This window comes from Oreochromis niloticus, linkage group LG15, assembly GCF_001858045.2.
Source record: "Oreochromis niloticus isolate F11D_XX linkage group LG15, O_niloticus_UMD_NMBU, whole genome shotgun sequence".
In the NCBI taxonomy this organism is placed as follows: Eukaryota; Metazoa; Chordata; class Actinopteri; order Cichliformes; family Cichlidae; genus Oreochromis; species Oreochromis niloticus.
The window spans coordinates 2972580-2991420 of record NC_031980.2 but is presented as its reverse complement, the minus strand read 5'-3'; the positions used below and the strand labels follow the sequence as shown (position 1 = coordinate 2991420).

The 18841-nt window shown below is 42.2% G+C and overlaps 1 protein-coding gene across 5 annotated transcripts in view; it reads right to left on the bottom strand.

Moving 5' to 3' along the window:
- Positions 1-1461: 1461 nt before the first annotated feature.
- The window catches only part of ccdc85cb (coiled-coil domain containing 85C, b), a 47488-nt gene continuing 30108 nt past the window's right edge, over positions 1462-18841 (bottom strand). Inside the window, exons 2-7 of one of the 5 annotated variants that reach the window (XM_025898890.1) lie at positions 17459-17538; positions 16214-16255; positions 11293-11397; positions 7213-7305; positions 6662-6760; positions 1462-4788 (exon numbers count right to left, since the gene is read on the bottom strand). In XM_025898890.1, the coding sequence (XP_025754675.1) occupies positions 4699-4788; positions 6662-6760; positions 7213-7305; positions 11293-11397; positions 16214-16255; positions 17459-17538 (509 nt within the window). In that variant the 3' untranslated portion in view covers positions 1462-4698. The remainder of the gene's footprint in view (positions 4789-6661; positions 6761-7212; positions 7306-11292; positions 11398-16213; positions 16256-17458; positions 17539-18841) is intronic. The other 4 variants (XM_025898891.1, XM_025898892.1, XM_025898893.1 and 1 more) reach the window with 4 other exon arrangements.

Sequence of the window (18841 nt, the reverse complement as noted above, 5' to 3'; positions counted from 1 at the left end):
TAGCATCTTTTGAGGGAATCTAAGTACTCTGAGAAAAGAGACACAGGAAGAACAAGCAAAACCTGGGTGTGAGGCCACAGTGCTAACCACTGCACCACCAGCTTGTTTTTAAGCACCCTTTATTTCCTTGCACTGCAGGAAACACACACAGATCAACCACAACTAACACTGGACAGTTTGTAAGTGTAGATATCACTTTTTTGAGCACTTCTGTCTACAACTGCCTTAGACTACTATGCTTTGGTTTAGGTGTAAGAAAAGTTCTCATCACCTGCTCTTCATCGTAGAAAATGGGATGTGTGTGAAGCGAGACGGTGTTGCTTCTTAGATTTCTCCCACCCTTTACACACGAGCTCGTGTTCCTCTTTATCTACACCAGTCAAATGTTTATGAACAGATGACATGATACAGACATTTGTATGAGCAGATACCTTTTCCACTAATCGGTTTTAGCAGTGAAAATGATACTCACCCACATCTCCAGGCCACCCATTCAACTGCTTATTGACGCAAATATCTAATCAATTGCATAGCAGCAACCCAGCGCATCTAGGCAGATAGACTTAGTCATGATGACCTGCTGAAGTTAAATGGGAAAGAAAGCGAGCAGATCTCTTGGAAAAAATACCTAGTTGATGCCAGAGGTCAGAGGAGAATGTTTTGACTACAGGCTACAGTGACTCAAATAACCAGTCATTACAACCAAGGTATGCAGAAGAGCATCTCTGAACATACAATTATATTATACAGCGCCAAATCACAACAGCAGTCACCTCAAGGTGCTTTATATTGTAAGGTAGACCCTACAATAATACATACAGAGAAAAACCCAACAATCATATGACCCCTATGAGCAAGCACTTTGGCGACAGTGGGAAGGAAAAACTCCTTTTTAACAGGAAGAAATCTCCGGCAGAACCAGGCTCAGGGAGGGGCGGGGCCATCTGCTGCGACCGGTTGGGGGTGAGAGAAGGAAGACAGGATAAAGACATGCTGTGAGTGAGAAAGGTGACTGAAGAAGAAACACTCAGTGCATCATGGGAATTCCCCAGCAGCCTACACCTACTGCAGGGAGGATTCAGGGTCACCTGATCCAGCACAAACTATACGCTATGAGCATCATTTAAATGCCACATTTAAAAGCCTGTCTGAGTATTGCTGCTGACCATGTCCATTTTTCAGCATAAATGTGCAACCGTCAAATCTGCAGAAACTGTCATCCTATCCTGCAAACGTGGACCAAAATCACTGTTTTGTTTTCAACATCTTCTTTAAAACTACGCCAAGAATTAAGGCAGATTTGAAGAGAACAGGGGTACCTAATAAATTGGCCAGTGGTGTGCATTCCAGTGTTTGGTTGTACATTTTCATTTCCGCTGTTCCGCCACCAGAGGGCAGCCTACCTCATCTAGTGAAAAAAAAAAAGTGTAGTGCATGCTTAAATAAAGACAGCCGTTCACATCATCATTAAGCAACTTGTTTATTTTCTTCCAAATGTTTCTAAAAGTGTCCTATTTCATGTTTTCGGTCTCACCAGCGAAATATTCACCTTTATTGGTGAAACCACGAAAAGAGGTTCCAGTCATGCTAGTTACTACAGGAATAGACATTTACACTGTAGATTCTAGGTTTCTGTATTGTGGTTTTAGCATATAGGCAGGAAAAAAACACTACAGATGCTTCCCCCCCCCCAAATATACAGCTGGGTCCAAATTAAAACACATGAAGAAAACAGTGCGGCACGTCTCAAATCATTTGCCATATATAAAGTATTCAAAATTGTATAATGGCTTCAAATCGGTTCCTAGAAAAAAGGACACTTTAAAAAAAAAAAATCAGACTTTGATTATTATTATTATTATTATTATTATTATATATATGTATATATATTTTAACCCTTTAATTGAGAGTACCAAGGTGGACAAACGGGTAGCCTCAGAAATGTTCTAATTTGGAACAAATAACACTAGAGATGGGAGAGCCCGAGCTGTCGAGTCACTCGGCAAACTCATCAGACAACTTTAATAACACGAAATCCATCTGATGAGTTTAAAACGTGACCGTTCAGTTACCAACTGCGCTCCCATCTCTATCTTACTATGTTACACCTGGCAATAAATACACTGACAAACAGTATTTGTTCATTCTGACATCAAGAAATTTTTTTTTGTTTTAAATGTTAGTGTTTTATGGTACAGAGACATCAAAGGGAAGACTTATCTCATATTCTAAGAAAGAAAAAAATAACTTCAATAAAACATGCACTGCATAAACACACCTGCTGAATCCATGATGTGAGAAACGGTCTAATATCCATCTATGTGACTATTTTTCTTTCCCTATGTTATCGTCAGAGATACAGTGGTGTGAAAAAGTCTTTGCCCCATTCCTGATTTTCTACTGTTTTGCATATTTGTTACACTTACATATTTTGGATCATCAAACACATTTTAATATTAGGCAAAAACAGCCCGAGTAAGTATAAAACACCGTTTTTAAATGGTGATTTCACTGATTAAGGGAGAAGAGTTATCCAAACCTATCTGTTCCTGTGTGAAAAAGTAATCGCCCCTGTTGTTAAATCAGGAATTAACTGTGATTAACCACAATTCAGTTAAAAAAAAACAAAAAACAGTTCAGTTTCACTAAACACACTCGGGCCTGATTATTGGCAGACCTGTTGAATTGAGAAATCACTCAAATAGAACCTGTCTGTTAAAGTGCAGCAGGCTAAAAGATCTCAAAAAGCAACACATCATGCTACGATTCGAAGAAACACCTGAGAAACAAAGTCGCTGACAGCTATCAGTCTGGAAAGGGTCACAGCGGTGGTGTGATGGGCTGGGGCTGTTTAGCTGCCTCAGGAGGAAGACTTGCTGTTGTAAATGGAGCCATGAATTCTGCCATCTACCAAAACATCCTACAGATGTCCAGCCATCTGTTTGTGACCTCAAGCTGAAGCGCACTTGGGTTCTGCAGTAGGACAGTGACCCAAAACACACCAGCAATATCACCTCTGAATGGCTTAAGCAAAATAAAATGAAGCCTTTGGAGCGGCCTAATCAAAGGCGGCTCATGCTCGAAAAACCTCCAATGTGACTGAATTACAACAATTGTGCAAAGATGAGAGGGCCAACATTCCTCCACAGCGCTGTCAAAGACTCACTGCCAGTTATTGTGAATGCTCGATTACAGTTGTTGCTGCTTTATTGCTGTTTTTGCTGCCCAACCAGTTATTAGGTTACCAGTTATCACTTTTTCCACACAGGACCATGCAGGATTAGATTTTTTGCATTTTGTGTTTAATTGGGTTACCTTTATCTAGTATTTAAATTTGTTTGATGATCTGAAACCTGCAACTGTGACAAACATGCACTTTTCACACCACTGTATTAAAAAAAGCAGATCAAACTGATCGGGGAGGTTCAGTGTATTTTAGTTACAGCAATTACATTTTATTTTGGATGGATTCAGAAAATGTCTTCAGCAGCCTTCAATCGGGCTGTAACCAGGGTTCAATGGCCGAAAAAAGAGAGGATTCACAGGCAGATGCTAGAGCTCCAACCATTCAGTCTCCTCCCACACAGACTCACACCCTTAAACACACTCGCACACATGCGCGCACAGTCACAGATGGGCAAAGGTAAAGCTGTAGCCCTCCCAACCTGAGAGAATGATTGTCAAGCATGCACACAGCATACAATTTTTAGCTCATTTCACAAAAGTAAGAAAATTTATCTGTTCCTTAATAAACAGAGCGAGACGGCAGATTCAGAATGGCCCGGATAACAAACGTTACAGAGAGAAGGAGTAAGAGCAATTCATCTGGAAAAGAACAATAATAATAATAACAATGACAATAATAAAAAAAAAGTGTATTACCAAAAGCAAACCCTGTTTAAGGTCTGTGTGTGTGTGTGTGTGTAGGTGTGTATGTGTGTGCTTTTTAAAACTCAATTCTTGATCACATGGCCACGCTAGAATACAAAATAAAGTCAAATCAACAGAAACAATGAAGTAATGCTATGGTTTTATACATAATATACACGAGTTAACAGTGATCTCTAGACTTTATTATCCATAGACTTGTCTTACGAGCAAAAAGGCGCTAGGTCACAGTGGGTTTCACTTGGCTAACATTATAGAATGCTAATGCTAGTTATACTCATTGACCGCTGGAGGAAGTGGGGAGGCGGGGTCATACATGTGACAGGAGCTTGGGAGGGGATGGGGGTGTCTCTCTCTATAGAAGCTGGTATTAACTGCCTCACTGTTGCCAACTTCTGCCCCCCCCACCCGCCTCACCTGTGCTCGAAACCACGTCTCATCCCTAGCTTATTACAGCTCAGCTAAGCTCTAAAGGACCGAAAGCGGAGTGTGTTTGTTTACAGAGAGAAAACAGAAAGCCTCCAAACCGATGCAGAAAAGTGGCGGATTGGTGACACTAGCTGCCGGCTGTCAACATGTCAGCACAGAGATCCAAAGACATATACAGGCAACGTTGTTCACGTGAACAACGAGACTAACAGGTCCATTCTGTGGCCAGTCTCAAGAGAGTGTTTGTCGGAGGAATGCCGGGTACTGTCGGCAGGAGGGAGCACGGTGGCGTGACGGGTCCGTGTAGGTGCAGGAGGGAAGGTGGCGTTTCAGGTGAGTGTGGATCCTGATATCTCTCCGTCTCTCTCTAGGGGTGATATGCTACAGCGGGCCTTTGAACTGGTTACCAGAGAGGTGCTGTCTGACGGACAGCTTTGATCCTGCTGCATCACCCAGTTTTCTCCACACCACCTGCGAACAGAAGAGGAGAGAAGAGGAGCTGAGCGAGGAAGAGGAACAGCGAGAGAAAGACGGGCAGACAGAGAGTGGAAAGAAAAGACTTTCTTCTTCAAGAGGGAAAACTTCAAATGCCCACAGTTTGACTTTGAGCTGGGAAGACTATACACACACACACACACACACACACACACACACGCACACACGCACACACACTACAGTAGAGCTTCAGTACAGTGCAGAAGTCTCGAGCTTCTTTATATTTTGCTTTCAAGGAGCCGGATTTTTTCATAATTTTTTTAAGTGAGCAATAGTTCTCCAGCCTTTCTGAAGGTCTTTCAAAGTTTCCCTTTGGACTCGTTCTACAGTTGAAACGTCTACTGTTCACTGAAACCTGATCAGAAATGACTTCAGTAGAAGGGGGGGGGGCATTCTTAAGGAGGCAGACAGGCTGAGGTGGGTGTGAAAAATAAGATGCAACAGGTCTGATCGATGTGATGAACTAAACTAACAACAGTGAGTGCCTACAGCGATCTGTAAAACACGGTGGAGGCTCTGTCATGGTTTGGGGCAGCGTTTCAACCAGTGCTGTTGGAGATTTATGTAATTTTAAAGGGTGAAAAGAACAGTGAGGTTTTAACCCACCGTGTAGCACCATCTGGAAAATGTCTGACTGACAACAGCTTCATTTTTCAGCATGACAACAATCCCAAACACACTCCCAGTGCAGTAAAAGCATACACGTATAGAAAAAGCACACAATGGAGCCGTATCAGTCATGGACAGGCCTTCCTTCTCAACATTACTGAAGCAGTGTGGGATCAAAAAGCAGCCATGAATGGCCTTCAGGAAGCCTGGAGAACTATTCCTGAACACCACTTTAAGAAATGCTGCTTAAGAGAGTTATTAAGGAATAAAGGTGGACACATCGAATATTGACTTTTAAGCTCTTTGGAGTTATCCCAACTGTTTTATTGCCTCTTATATACTGTATATGTCTGAACATTTCAATGAAGCACTGCACCTATTTTCCATTTCCATCAAAGTATAAAGACAAGGACTGGACTCTATCTCAGTCCTGTCCTCTCTCCGGTGCTGAAATCTCTCTGTGAAAGTGAGAGGGGCCCCCGCAGGACCCCGGTGATGTTACAGAGGTACTATTGTAGTGCTTCACCATTCCTGGTCTGTCACATACCTCTGCAGGGCCCAGATAACCCGATTCTCGTACTCGCTCTAATCAGCAGACCTTTTTATCCTGGGAAAGGCCTTTTCAGCACAGACAGAGAAAGATGAGGGGAAAATGAGAGGTGGAAGAATAGAAGGGTGAGGTGGAGGAGTGCTATTGGGAGGGAGGAGGGGGTGGTGCTCTTTTTCCTGCCGCATCAGTTTAATTGCTCTGACAGCTCAACTATGAGCCTCTATACTTTGGGCTTTCAGCTTTGGAGTGGAAAAGGGGGGCACAAAAAGAGAGAGAGGGATGGATAGAAAGAAAGTGGGAGTGCTGCTGTGTCATTCCAAACCAAATGAGCCCAAACGAGTTCCTCATTAGCAAAAAAGGCTCAAAACTGACCTGATTTGAATCTAGTAGAATGAATTTAAAACGCTAATGAACAGACTGACTGAATTTACAACTATAAAATTCCTAGTTTTTCCATTGTTACACTAAATCTGCATATAGTGCATTTTATTTTATTGGCACTACATCAGTGACAAACCTGTGGTGTGATTAGCTAAGTGGTTCTGCAGTGATGGCAACAGACCTGTGTGAGTGCTCAGACACCCACCTAGCCCCCCACTTTCAGGCTCTCCAATAATCATGACAACACACAGACAATTAGAATAAAGACCAGGATACGAGTACATCTGTGGGAGCAGGAGGTGCACTTACATTGCACATCTCTCGCACAATGGCCTTCTCTTTCTCGCTGAGATCATCCTCATAGTCCTCAGGAACCTGCTTATCCAAGTTCTCGTGGACCTCCAGCACCTGATGGCAGACACAGAGTTGGACATGTGTCATTTTCCTTCTGTACCTACATAACTATGATAGGCAACGCATAATTGTCAATGTGTTCTTGGTTTTTTTCCCATAGCACTCCAAGCCTGACCCACATGAACATGAACTTAAGTACTTTTAGGCGTGATCTGGTGCTACTTTATCTGCTAATATAATGCTATCCCCTCTTAACAAATTAAGAGAGGGTAGCATTATATTAGTAACAAATGTGGGGAAAAACAGTTCAAATGTGTTTTTCCCACATTTGAACTGTCACGCTGGTCTAGGCTGTGCAGCTATGCCATAATAGCCTTCAGGCATCATCCTGCAAATTCTCCAGGAACTGCACTATGATAGCATCACAGCTGCATCAGTGATACAAAAGCTGTAACACTGTTTACCAACAGTTATACCCTGTGATTGATTTCCCTGACTAATATTACCTTCATGGCATGGACCACAGCCTCAGGCTTTTGGACACAGGACAGATAGCCTGTGGCTGGAGAGGACTCGCTTGTTGGTAGGCGTCCAGTCCCCTAAGAGGAGAGAGAAAGAAACAATAACATAAGGTACAATGAGAAGATGTTAGGGAGCGGGAGAACTGTGACAGAGGTTAAGAGGCAGGTGTAAACCTGCACCAGCCAGGACATCTGCAAAGAGCCCTTCATTTGAGTCAAGATACCAAAAAAAGGCCCCACTCTTCCCATCAGGGGGCATCTGTTCGGATTTAAAAAGAGTATTCCTGTACTGTCGCACTGAAAATGTCACCCCCTTCATACCCGCTCAAATCACCTATCCTCCACTGGTGTTTTTCTTCCCTGTTTCTTTTGTATTCCACTCCCTCCTCTGGTCTGCTACCTGCACAGTGTGATTTAACCTGGTGTGACGGGAGCAGCCAGCCAGGAAGGGGACTGGGGGGTTTTGCTTGACTCATCACCACCCCCCTCCCGGTTAGTTCCAGACAGTGGGTCTCTGTCTGAGGGACACAGAGATTGCTGGGATACACAATGGGTCCCATTCACTGTAACCTGGCATCGGGGTCCTGCATTAGACACAGATCCCTGGCTATGTTAGCCTGGGTTAAATTCTCTGCTCACTAGTGAAGCTCCTGTCAGCTCCCTCCATGCCCACTGGCCCCATTTGGGTGCCAGAATGATCCCACGTAACCTGATAGCACGGAGATAAAATAATAATCCCACTGCAGCCAAGAGGACCGATTTGTGGAAACTGCCCAGCAGTTTATTCACATCACATAAACCGCACGAAGCACTGATTTACGTCTAGAGGCTTCTGGCCATACAAACCAATAAGAAAAGTATTCTTTTGACCATTGGACAGGAAAACATCAACCTGGCAGATTTATAGGGGGGGGGAAAAAAAAAAAAAAAAAAAAGAGCTTAACGGCATGTTTCCATGTTTTTAAGCATAAGCTGATGTTATCCTCAGACAGGTTGAGTATTATATTTACAAGCTCTGACATGAGAAAAATAGAATGAAAGTGAATGTGAGTGTACATTTGTACGTTTTGCCAGTGCTTGAACTGACCCAGTGTCTTAGTTTACCATTTATGACATCCACTTAATTACATACAGTACCAGAAAAACTTGGACTGGTTTGATACTTGATGTAATCCAGTGCAGATGCCAGTCCAAGCCCCCGTTTTTGCACATATTTAGTATATTAAATTTACCCACCCTTTCTTTTTGCCTGTGTGGATTCCAGGGTTTCTCTTTAAATCTGCAACTGTCTGATCAAAGAGCAGCTAAACAACACAGCAAATTCAGCCAGACATGCGAGGGAAACATTTTGTTTAGCATTCAACAAACACAGTTGAGTTCGCTCGCTGCAACAGCTGCTCGCTCATGTTTGACCTAAAAATTACGTTTGCAGAACTTTCTGTGTGTAAAAACACATAATACAAAAGACAAATGGAATTGTTTTTAAAATGTATGCCATTTATGATATCCAATTACCTGTATGTGCATCACCAAGACCTATTCATACTTTACAAGTGCTTCAATTTTCCAGTGAGTTAAGACTGTGTCTTTATACCAACAAAAGGTAACAGTGGACTTTGGTCTGACTGAAAGTATGAATGTATAAATCATTGTTAAGCCTTTTGTGATTATTCTAATATTTGAAATATGTAAACATTTACTGCAAGCATTTGCCAAGAGCAGTGCAGTCAAGAAAAGGATTTGGACACAGATAGCTCGGGGCAGTGTTTACTGCTCGTAAGACTGTAAGCATCTCCTGCATTAACAGGGCTGATTTGGGCCATTGCAGCAAGAGGCGGGCAGGGGGACAAACACTGTCAGGAGCATTGGTTTGAAGTTTAAACATACGAAAATGAGCACAGACTGTTGAGCGTCTTCTATTTGACAATCTCATGCACGCTCACTGACCTGAAACTTTGAGCATTACAAAGAAGTGAATATAGAGGATGAGCTGATCGATTGGGAGGGACACACACAACTAAGAGTCCACTTCACTGAAGTCATTCTGAAGTCCCACATCTCATCCTTGCTTTTATGCCTTCTTTCCCTGCTCCCCAACATGAACTGGACAAACTACAGAGCTCAACGTTAGTGCTGTTCTGTGGGCTTGTCACAAACAAAGCCATTAGCAAAGCTAAAAAATAAAATAAAATAAAAATTAAATGGTAAATGGTAAATGGCCTGCATTTGTATAGCGCTTTTCTAGTCCAAATTTAGAGTTAATAATTCAAAATTTCGAGTTAGCGTTGCCAATCCGTAATCTACATGATTATTGTCATTACCTTGTTACCCGGAAGCTGAAGTCCTCAGCTACAAATGCTACAGCTAAGCTACTAGTATTACAGCCAGTCATGAATGCACAAATTGCTGATTATTTTCAGCGTGGCTTCACAAATGATGAAATCCTTGTGTTATTAGCTGAATCACATGGCGTTACTATCACCAAACGTACACTCGGAAGCGCCAATTTGTTGCGATCCAGTTTTGAGTGTGCATTCCATGTAGATTACTGATTGGCAGAGCTAACTCGAAATTTCGAGTTATTAACTCAAAATTTTGAGAAAAGTAAGTCGAAATTTCAAGTTAATAAGTCGTTCAATCTAAAAAGCAACATTTATAATCTTAGAAATATTTAAATATAAATATAAAGCATAAAATAATAATCTAAACATTAGCGAAGCGTAACAGCTAGTTTGCAAGAAAATGTTACTATAACGATCATAGGATATGTACATACATAAACTATCTCCTCCCTAACAGAACGACAGTTCAGAACAAAATCTGAACAAATATTGTCACACATACTTATTAATATCTATATTTTTTTCAATTTATATTAAATCCCAATTCTTTGGATTTTCTGATATGTACATTTCATCATCTCAATGTTATGTTCATCGCTTGGGTTTGTTCGGCCTACGTCACCCATATATAATTTAACAGTCACCAAAATTGATATGGACTGAATTTTTAAGACGCACCACTAAATACACAATGAAATGATGAATAAATGAAACAATGAATAAAAAGCGTTGCTGCTAATAATTCTAATTTAACAATACATAAAACTCTTTTAATACCAAATACATGATGCTAATGCTACAAGGCTAAGCAAAAATATAGTTACATGATGATTTAATCAAATATATCCAACATTTTTTAAGATGACTGCATATTTTTTCACTACACAACACGTCTGTTAAATGTCTTATTCATAGCACATGCCATGTTTAACCTTATTTCATCTAAAACTACACTGTAAATATGGGCAAACTACAATTCACAATTTACCCCTGTGCTGCAACCTGACCCTGTGATTACAACAAAATATATGAATATATATTTTTTAACACAAGGAAGATTTAGTCTTCTGAGTAGCGGCATGGCCCGACTCTGACCTTCCTTAATTGCCAATCCTCCCGAAGACATTGGCAGGGTTAAGGGTGGAGGTGGAGTGTAGAGGGTTATTATTTTCATAGTGGAATTTTGTTCAAACAAGCTCCAGGGAGGAAGAAAACGCAGGGACAGGATATGAGGAAGAGTGCTGACTATGTTAAATTTCTATCCTGGTCTCTGCCTTAGTTTCTCTTCTGTCTAAGACTCTGTCTGGATCATCCCCCTTATGCCCCATTTCCTTTCACTCCTTTTCTTCTCCCTCTCTCTTTTTTCTTCCTTCCGTCACGTGTAAGCGAGAGCGAGGTTGCCCGTGGAGGTTTAATTGGAGTGTGAGAAGTAAAGTGAATTAGAGCTGACTTGACTTGATTTTGCTATGGAGGCATTGGCATAGCGCTCCCTACAATTAAGCATGTGCATGTCTGTGTGCAATTAAGCCCTGTCTCTTTATGTAACCACATCTGTATAAGCAGTGTCATAGCGCTGACTGATTGCTGTGACTATTGTCTTAGCGGTTAGTGTGAGCGGGTATTCATCTAAGCATGTCAGTGTGAATCTTAGTATAGGTGGTTAGCCTTCTCCATATTTGTGTGTTTGCGTATGTGTGCGTGTGTCAGTCTTCTGATTACTGACCATGTGCATGGCTTCCTGGCGCTGGGGCAGTGAGGACAGCTGGGACTCTGAGTGGTACAGAGTCATTCCCTTCCTCAGGGCACGAAGGTCACCTGGGTTACACTGCTGGGCACAAACGGTCACAAAACAAACACCAAAGGAAAAAAAAAGAAAAATAAGACTTTAATGCCAGGTTTACCTAAAATGACCCAAAGAGTGGCTTCACTGCTAATAAATCAAAGTTAATAATCCAAGACAAGGTGCAAACACACAGGTAATCCTGGCAGTTTGTTCACTTTGGGATTTAGTACTAATTTTACCTTAATATTCATTCTGACAATTTTTTTTTTAAATCAGTGTATTTGCCTCTATGAGAGATATTTTAACATAAAAATGGCCACTTTTTACTCAAATACTCAAAATCCTGAGGTACTCGCAAGTACCATCACCAACATTCACCCCGTTTTGTGCACATAAACAGAGAAAACACTGCCTGTGAAGCAATTTTACACTGATTTGCTTTTTTTGCATATGTGTCACTTTGTTCAGCATCTTTGTTACTACCCAGGTTTTGCCCGTTGGTATTTCCATCCAAGGGGTTTATTAAAGTCTTTGGCTGCGTCTCCCTCACCATACAAGGCACTTTTCCTCATCATCACTCTCACGCCATTGCTCATGTGCAGAAGTATCCCGTTTTGCCTTCATTGAGGTTCACTACATAGGGGCAACATGCCTAATATTTGTCCTCATTAGCAGCCAAAGACCACTGGTTCCTGGGGGGCAGTTACCAGCCCAGCTTCGCTCTGCAGGCAGGGACACGGCAAACACCACTGTTCCTTGTGACATTTCTCGTGTCGCGCACTAGTGTTCCCTCTGTGCGTGGCACGGTGCATGAACACACGTGATGCCTGGGAGCACTCGGCTATAAATAACCCGTTGAGCTGTGGGTGTGTGTCTATGAATGCACGGACATTGTGCTGTGTTGTCTGCCTTTGTATTATCTTTGTGTGTGTGTGTGTGTGTGTGTGTGTGTGTGTGTGTGTGTGTGGAACGCACTCAGGTCCACGCTCACATACACAAAGCCACAATCAGCATTCCCCTCGTCTTCCCCGTCCTTTGATATTCCTGCTCCTCTTCTCTCCTCCAACTCAGTATCCTTGTAATGTTCCTCTAACCTTTTCCAGTCCTCCCCCTGGCGCTTCTTGATCTATCCTTTCGGTTTCCATATTCATGCCCTCAATAGTGCACCTTTTCTGACATCTCTATAAGCTTTGTGTCTGGTAACCTTAAATGTCAAAATCAGGAGGGGTGACATAAACGCATAGTTGATCACCTGAATAAGAAGGCTTGCTAAAGAGTTTTACGTTACCGATGCAGACCTCTCCCTGAGTCTAGCTTTTCATTTAACCATCACACGTCTCCAACTTTACTTCCCACCCCGACATGACCTTGACCGCTGAGACCAGCAAAGCCATTTGTTTGCCAGACAGCTGAGGACAGTTGGCTCGCTGCAGTCTTCCTGGCTAGAATTCAGGGCCCCTGCATCTTTATCCATCCATCACAATGTTCTTGGTGATGACGGGAAGATGCTGTGGATGTCTTGCATCGTTTCCTGTTTGAGTTATGAGGGGCAGGGGTGATGCCACTCTGACAAAAGGGTAGGAAGGACAGCAGGATGCTCCTCCAGAGCCGTGATTTAATCAAATACAGGATAGAAACTGTTAAATCAGAGTAACTCGTGCTAGACTGAAATAAGAAGCATTTCCTTATCACAGTTACACCGTTAGGCAGTTGTGCTGTACATCATATACCGGTGCGGTATGGATGCTAATCTGGGACATGCAGCTTTAGCCTCAGTATTTTTGCATCTGAAATCAATGACCTGGTCTTTAAACTTAAATACGTCGCTCCTCCATCATTATTGTTAACCTAATTATGCCATGAATGCAAAGCCTGACAGTCATAAGATTAAGTGTTTGAGAGTTTGGGGCTTATTACAGTGACTCAGGGGACGGAGCATCATCTGACATACAGATCATTACGCGCTTACACTTGTCAATTTCATGACAAAGTGTCAGTGTGGACTGAGGAAGAGCGCATGAGTGCTTCACACACTGCAGTGAGTTGACAAAAGATATTTTCTCCGCAGGTCTGAGTCTCTCTCAACGACGGTACAAATTTCTGACATTGGGTGATAAAATTGCTTTGGGTTGCAAGCTCCCAAATGCAAAGTTTACAAGATGCCTGACTCACCCTGACCGAAACCAAACAGTATTTACCAAGAGTGAACTTCCGACAATGTCCGGACCAGATTATCTCAACATCGTCCGGAGTTTGTGTGCGAGCTCGACTAGAGACAAGTAACAGCTGGAAGGAATGGGAGAGCTGAGTGGGAGAAAGCCTGAGGAGGATGCGCGTGTCTGAGCATGTCTGTGTGTGTGCGTCTGAGTGCACACACCTGTTTTTCTAACTGTGTTTACACCTGGGCTATGTAGGCCCTTGTTAATGTTAATATCCACAGTGGGATGCTGCTGTTAACTCCCTCCACGCTCCCTTTAGTATGGTTAAAATACCTCAGCCAAGCTGGTCTGGAGGGTCAGCATTCCTGCACTAAGAGGCCATTGTTTCCTGTAGCTTAACACAAGTTTCGCTGGGCCGGTTTCATAACACAGGAAGTTAGGCAATACAATCCACTGGGGAAGATAATCCATTGTAACAATTGAACCTGCTAATATGCACACACGTCATCAGGTAGGATATTATGAAATCTAACTGAATGGTAAACTTCAGTAATTCTTATTTTCACCCAATATTTTACTGTTATCACCCCTGCGGGAAAGTCATGTTTAGTAACAACAACCAGAGATTACAGATTCAGATTTTACAGCTTCAGACTGACAGTCCTTCATTGTTCAGTTGCACTCCCACAACAGTTTCGGCCATGCATAACAGATGCCTGAATCTACCTGGCTTGCCCCCCCGGATCTTTAATTATTCAGTCCTCCAGACGTCTCGACAAGCTAGGACAGGCGTGTGTCATTTATGCACCAAAGCACAACATAGCATTCATTCACTTAAGTTACCTTGTACCAAACACTGTGCGGTGCAGTTCCAAGGACAGATAAAAGCTTTCTTGCCAAGAAAGGCCACGTACAAGCAAGGGCCACCCGTGTTCATTCATTAGCACAGCATGCTAGCAGCACAGAAAAGAAACCCCTGGACACAGAAGCCACAACCCTGCAAGGCGGCGCATTTAACTTCCCGTGTTCTCGGAAAACCGGCACAATCACAAGGTGACTCATTTCTGTGGTAATGTTTGTCAATTAACTTTACTGTATTACGAAAAGTTGGAGATCAATATCAATATTAGGTGTGTATCGATGATATGAAGTCATACCAGAAACCGGTTAGTTTAGCACTACAGGATGAGAGGGAGTGATGGGGACAAAGCTTGTTTGAGTCTGTTCTGATAACACTCTCTCTCATGATTTAACCACTGACAAGTTACAGAAGTTATGTGTTGTTCAACTTCTTTTTTTTTTTTTTAATAGTATAAAAACATGAGATATATTATGTTAATTAGCAAGTTCTAAGTGTTAATAATACTGGTAGGTTGTGTTAGCACTTTGAACCACCGACAGTGGGTGTAGCTTTCAGGTCCGAAAAGTAAATCCAAAGTGTTTTTTACGGTGGCCCTGAGAGGCCAAACGGATTGCAACTTAAGAAAACACCAGCAATAAGAAAAACGCTGCAAAAACAAAACACAACAGAAATGGGAAAAAAGAAAACAGAAATAGAAAAAACAAAAATGGAAATAGGAAAAAATTGATTTCCAAAGCACAAGGTTAGTGTTTCTGGGGAGACAATAACCTGACGGACCAGTTGCAGGAACCAAAACATGCTAGGTAGGTGTGTTTCAATCTCAGGATTCATAAAATACTGATGACGGATTTTTAGGCTACTAGTTAGGCTAACACACTTACCTCTCATCTTTTCCTACCTCACAAAACTAATAGATCCGCCACTTCTTTTAAGTGTCTCTCAGTGCAATTCTTAGCATATTTTGGTTCCTGGAACTGGTCCGTCGGGTTATTGTCTCCCCAGAAACTCTTCCCTTGTGCTTTTGGAAATCTGTTTTTTCCTATTTCGCTTTTTTCTATTTCTGTTGTGTTTTGTGTGATTTTGCACCGTTTTTCTTATTGCTGGTGTTTTCTTAAGTTGCAGTCCGTTTGACCTCTCAGGGCCACCGTAGTTTTTGCTTAAAAGCCTCACAAAATGATTTCAGGTCCTGTAATTTATGTGAAAATGGCTTTCTGAGTTGGCTTGTGTAAATACTTTACAGCTGAGTTTATGGGCTCAGTTGCTCATTTTGGGTCATGAAGATTAAGTGTATTTCGTAAGTCCTGGTCATGTTTCAAACTGGAGGATTATCTGCGGTATGCTCATTAGCTAACGATGTGATATTGACAAATTCATAGCCGATGAGCAAGTGGTTTGACGGTCAGACCCACCCCTCCTCGTCATATTAGATTTGTTTTTTTTACCAAAGTGGAAATGGTTTCTTCAGAAGCCAGCGGATGATGTTTGCCACAGTCTTGCTAGCGTCTAGCCTTTATGCTAAGCTAAAAAAAACTACAGGCTGTTATGTCATAATAACTTAATCCCATCAAGGGAACAAATAATCATATTCTTACCCTTTAAACATTACCACAGAGGTGATTCCTTGTCTGAAAGCCACAACATAAAACATTACTGCAATGAGTCGCCTTGCCTTGTACAGCTGCTGCTTTGACAGTGTCAGCCCTCTACAGAAGAGAAAGCAAGAAGCTCAAAGATGTGAAAAGTCCCACCAGCAAACGAGTAAAAAGAGTGAAAGGGCAAAACAGACTGAACCAACCGGCCAGCAGAAGAGCCAACAAACACAGACATCACAGAAGATTACCTTTCTCGTCTGTATTTGCGATAAGCTATAGCGGCTATAAGCCTAGGGAGAGAAAAACATAATGGTGGAATGGTTTATTATGTTGTTTCGCTCTGTGAGGAGCCATGAATAACAGCAATGGAAGCAACTGTTTTGCTGATGGATTTAAACACATAAAATTAAGGTAATGTATTTGTTAAAAAAATAAAATCAGTTCCGACAGTTTCACATTTTGCACTGCATTTGAACACATTCATATCCCAACCTCAAGTCTACAGAAAACAACGTGGGCAAAAACTATAAGGCGCGAGTTCATATACTTGGACTGCTGTGAGATAATGTGTAACACCTAATTGTAGCACGTAAGAGATAATTATGAGGATCGTTTAGGTTTCATGTCAGTGATAACAACCTACACTCTGCCTACATATGAATCTGCTGGGATATAAGTGGGAAAAAAGACTTCAAATTATAGTGTGAAATTCACCCTCGTCTCTGTGCAACCTGATTTGCATTCAAACGAACCGACTCGCATCATAAAATGATGCGATAAAATTAAAGAGGCCAAACTATAAACTTAGAGCCTGAGCTGGTTTGGTTTTTTTTGCTTTTTTGCCAATAATTAGTTGAACACTTCATGAATCCGAGTTCCCCTCACGTGACCAGATTAGTGTGCTTCAGTTTCATCATCTGCTGTTTGTGCTCGACTGCGTAAACACACCTCCGCAGACTGACATGTGACCTTCTGGTGAACCACACCAGCATTCCACACCCCCCCACCCCGTTTTTGCACACACACCCTCCCTCACCGAGCCCTCCATCCTCCAAATTTGGGAGAAGTCAGAGCAAGGTCAACTTTGGGGATAAATCCTTTACTCTGTCACTGTCACTTAATGCCTCTTTTCCCTTCTTTTTCCTCCTCTCATCTCTCCTCCGCTCCCACAGTTCGCCTCGGGGGCTAACATCAGTGCATGCTACTGAAGCTTACTGACTCCCTATGAATTAAACATGGATAAACATATTCTCCAACTAACAGGGAGCCTGTTGCAAGGGGGGGCTTCACAGAAGCATTAGGCAACGATTTTATGTCATCGCAGCTTCCTGTCACGTGTTGAGGATGAGTTAAAAAGTCACACAAGAGGAGTTTAGCGAGGGTATAGTTTAGACGGAAACTCAAGTGGGCTAATTGCACGTCTGAAGCTGAGCAAAGGAGCGAGCACGCCGGCGTGGTACGTGTGCCTGTGTGTGTGCTTGTGCAAGCCTCACCTGTGAGAGGAGCTTATTGTTATCGTCTTCCAGTATCCGCACTTTCGTCTCCAGCTGCCTGATGTAGTTGGAGGAAGAATCTGGAGGAGGGATGAAGAGGAAAAAAAGAGAGGAGGAGAAGTGATTAGCATTTCAAAGACCTCAAGCGGAAAACGGGCAGGCAGGGCCACTGAGGCAGAAGGACCACAGAGAGCTCCAGAGGTTGCTGTGCAGTTTGAGAAGCACATCATATCCTTGTGAAAGAGCAGCGTCCCAATGAGGACCTTCACAACATAGTCAAGTGTAAAGCTCAAATGTTTTTTTATGGTCTCCCTTGACACCACCCACTCTCACTCTACTGCCTTTTTTTTTGTTTTCATCTGAAATATCACACGATACGTTTTCTTTCAGACGCACAAAATGTAAAGAGGTTTTCCAAACCTTTCGTAAGTGTACTTACTGATCAGTACTTACTAAAAATAATGTGACTGTGCAGTTGGATTACCCGTTTACGCTCTGCCCGACTCTGCTGGGATCAGCTGGTTAGCCAAACAATTTTTGCCAACAGGGATTTTGTAAAGTGCCCTCATGTGGACAAGCTATGCAACATCAACACTTATAAAAACATTCAAGTGCATTTCTCCAACTGATTCGTTGATCAAGCGGAAGAAACTGGATGGATGACTAGATGTCTGTTTTAAATACCCATACCGATATATTTGCAAATAGCTAATATTAGCTAATATGCTAGCTCTGACACTCAAAAATCTAAAAATATTAAATTGGCACTCGAACAAAAGCTACAAATTCTCCCTCCTTTTACATTTTTGCACTATGGATGCAAATGCTGGTATGGGCTTATATCAGCTCTGGTGACTTAAAAAAAAAAAAGATGGCATCAGCTTTAAGCTGGCTAAAAAAGTTTTATAATAGTAGTAAAGAGTTGACCCCTATTTTTAATTTTCTAGTAATCTTAGTTGATCCAAGTATTGGTTCCATCCCCAAATTCAAGCCTATTGGTCGCTTTGCAAAATAAGTTCTTGCAGCTGATGTCAAAGGTCAAGTGTGCGCGCTGACCCGTTTTTTGACCCCATACTCGACCGCTTTTTCCTTTACCAACTTGGTGCACATTTCTCCTGTACTCTGTATGAAAGAGAGCTAACTGTCATATTTGAGATTCATCACACTGTCTGTGCTCTGCACATCTGACAGTCTAACTGCAGCCTAATTATCCCACAGAGGTTTACACAACCATAGTTGATCCCGATAAAGCGGCACTCTGTGCTGACTTGAATCAACTTTACCGAGTTCAAATCAGGGACGGGAGCTGATGTGAAGCGCGGAGGTGCAGTTTGACTCTGCAGGTGCCAGGGAGCCTGTTATCTAAAAAGGCATGTTTAATTT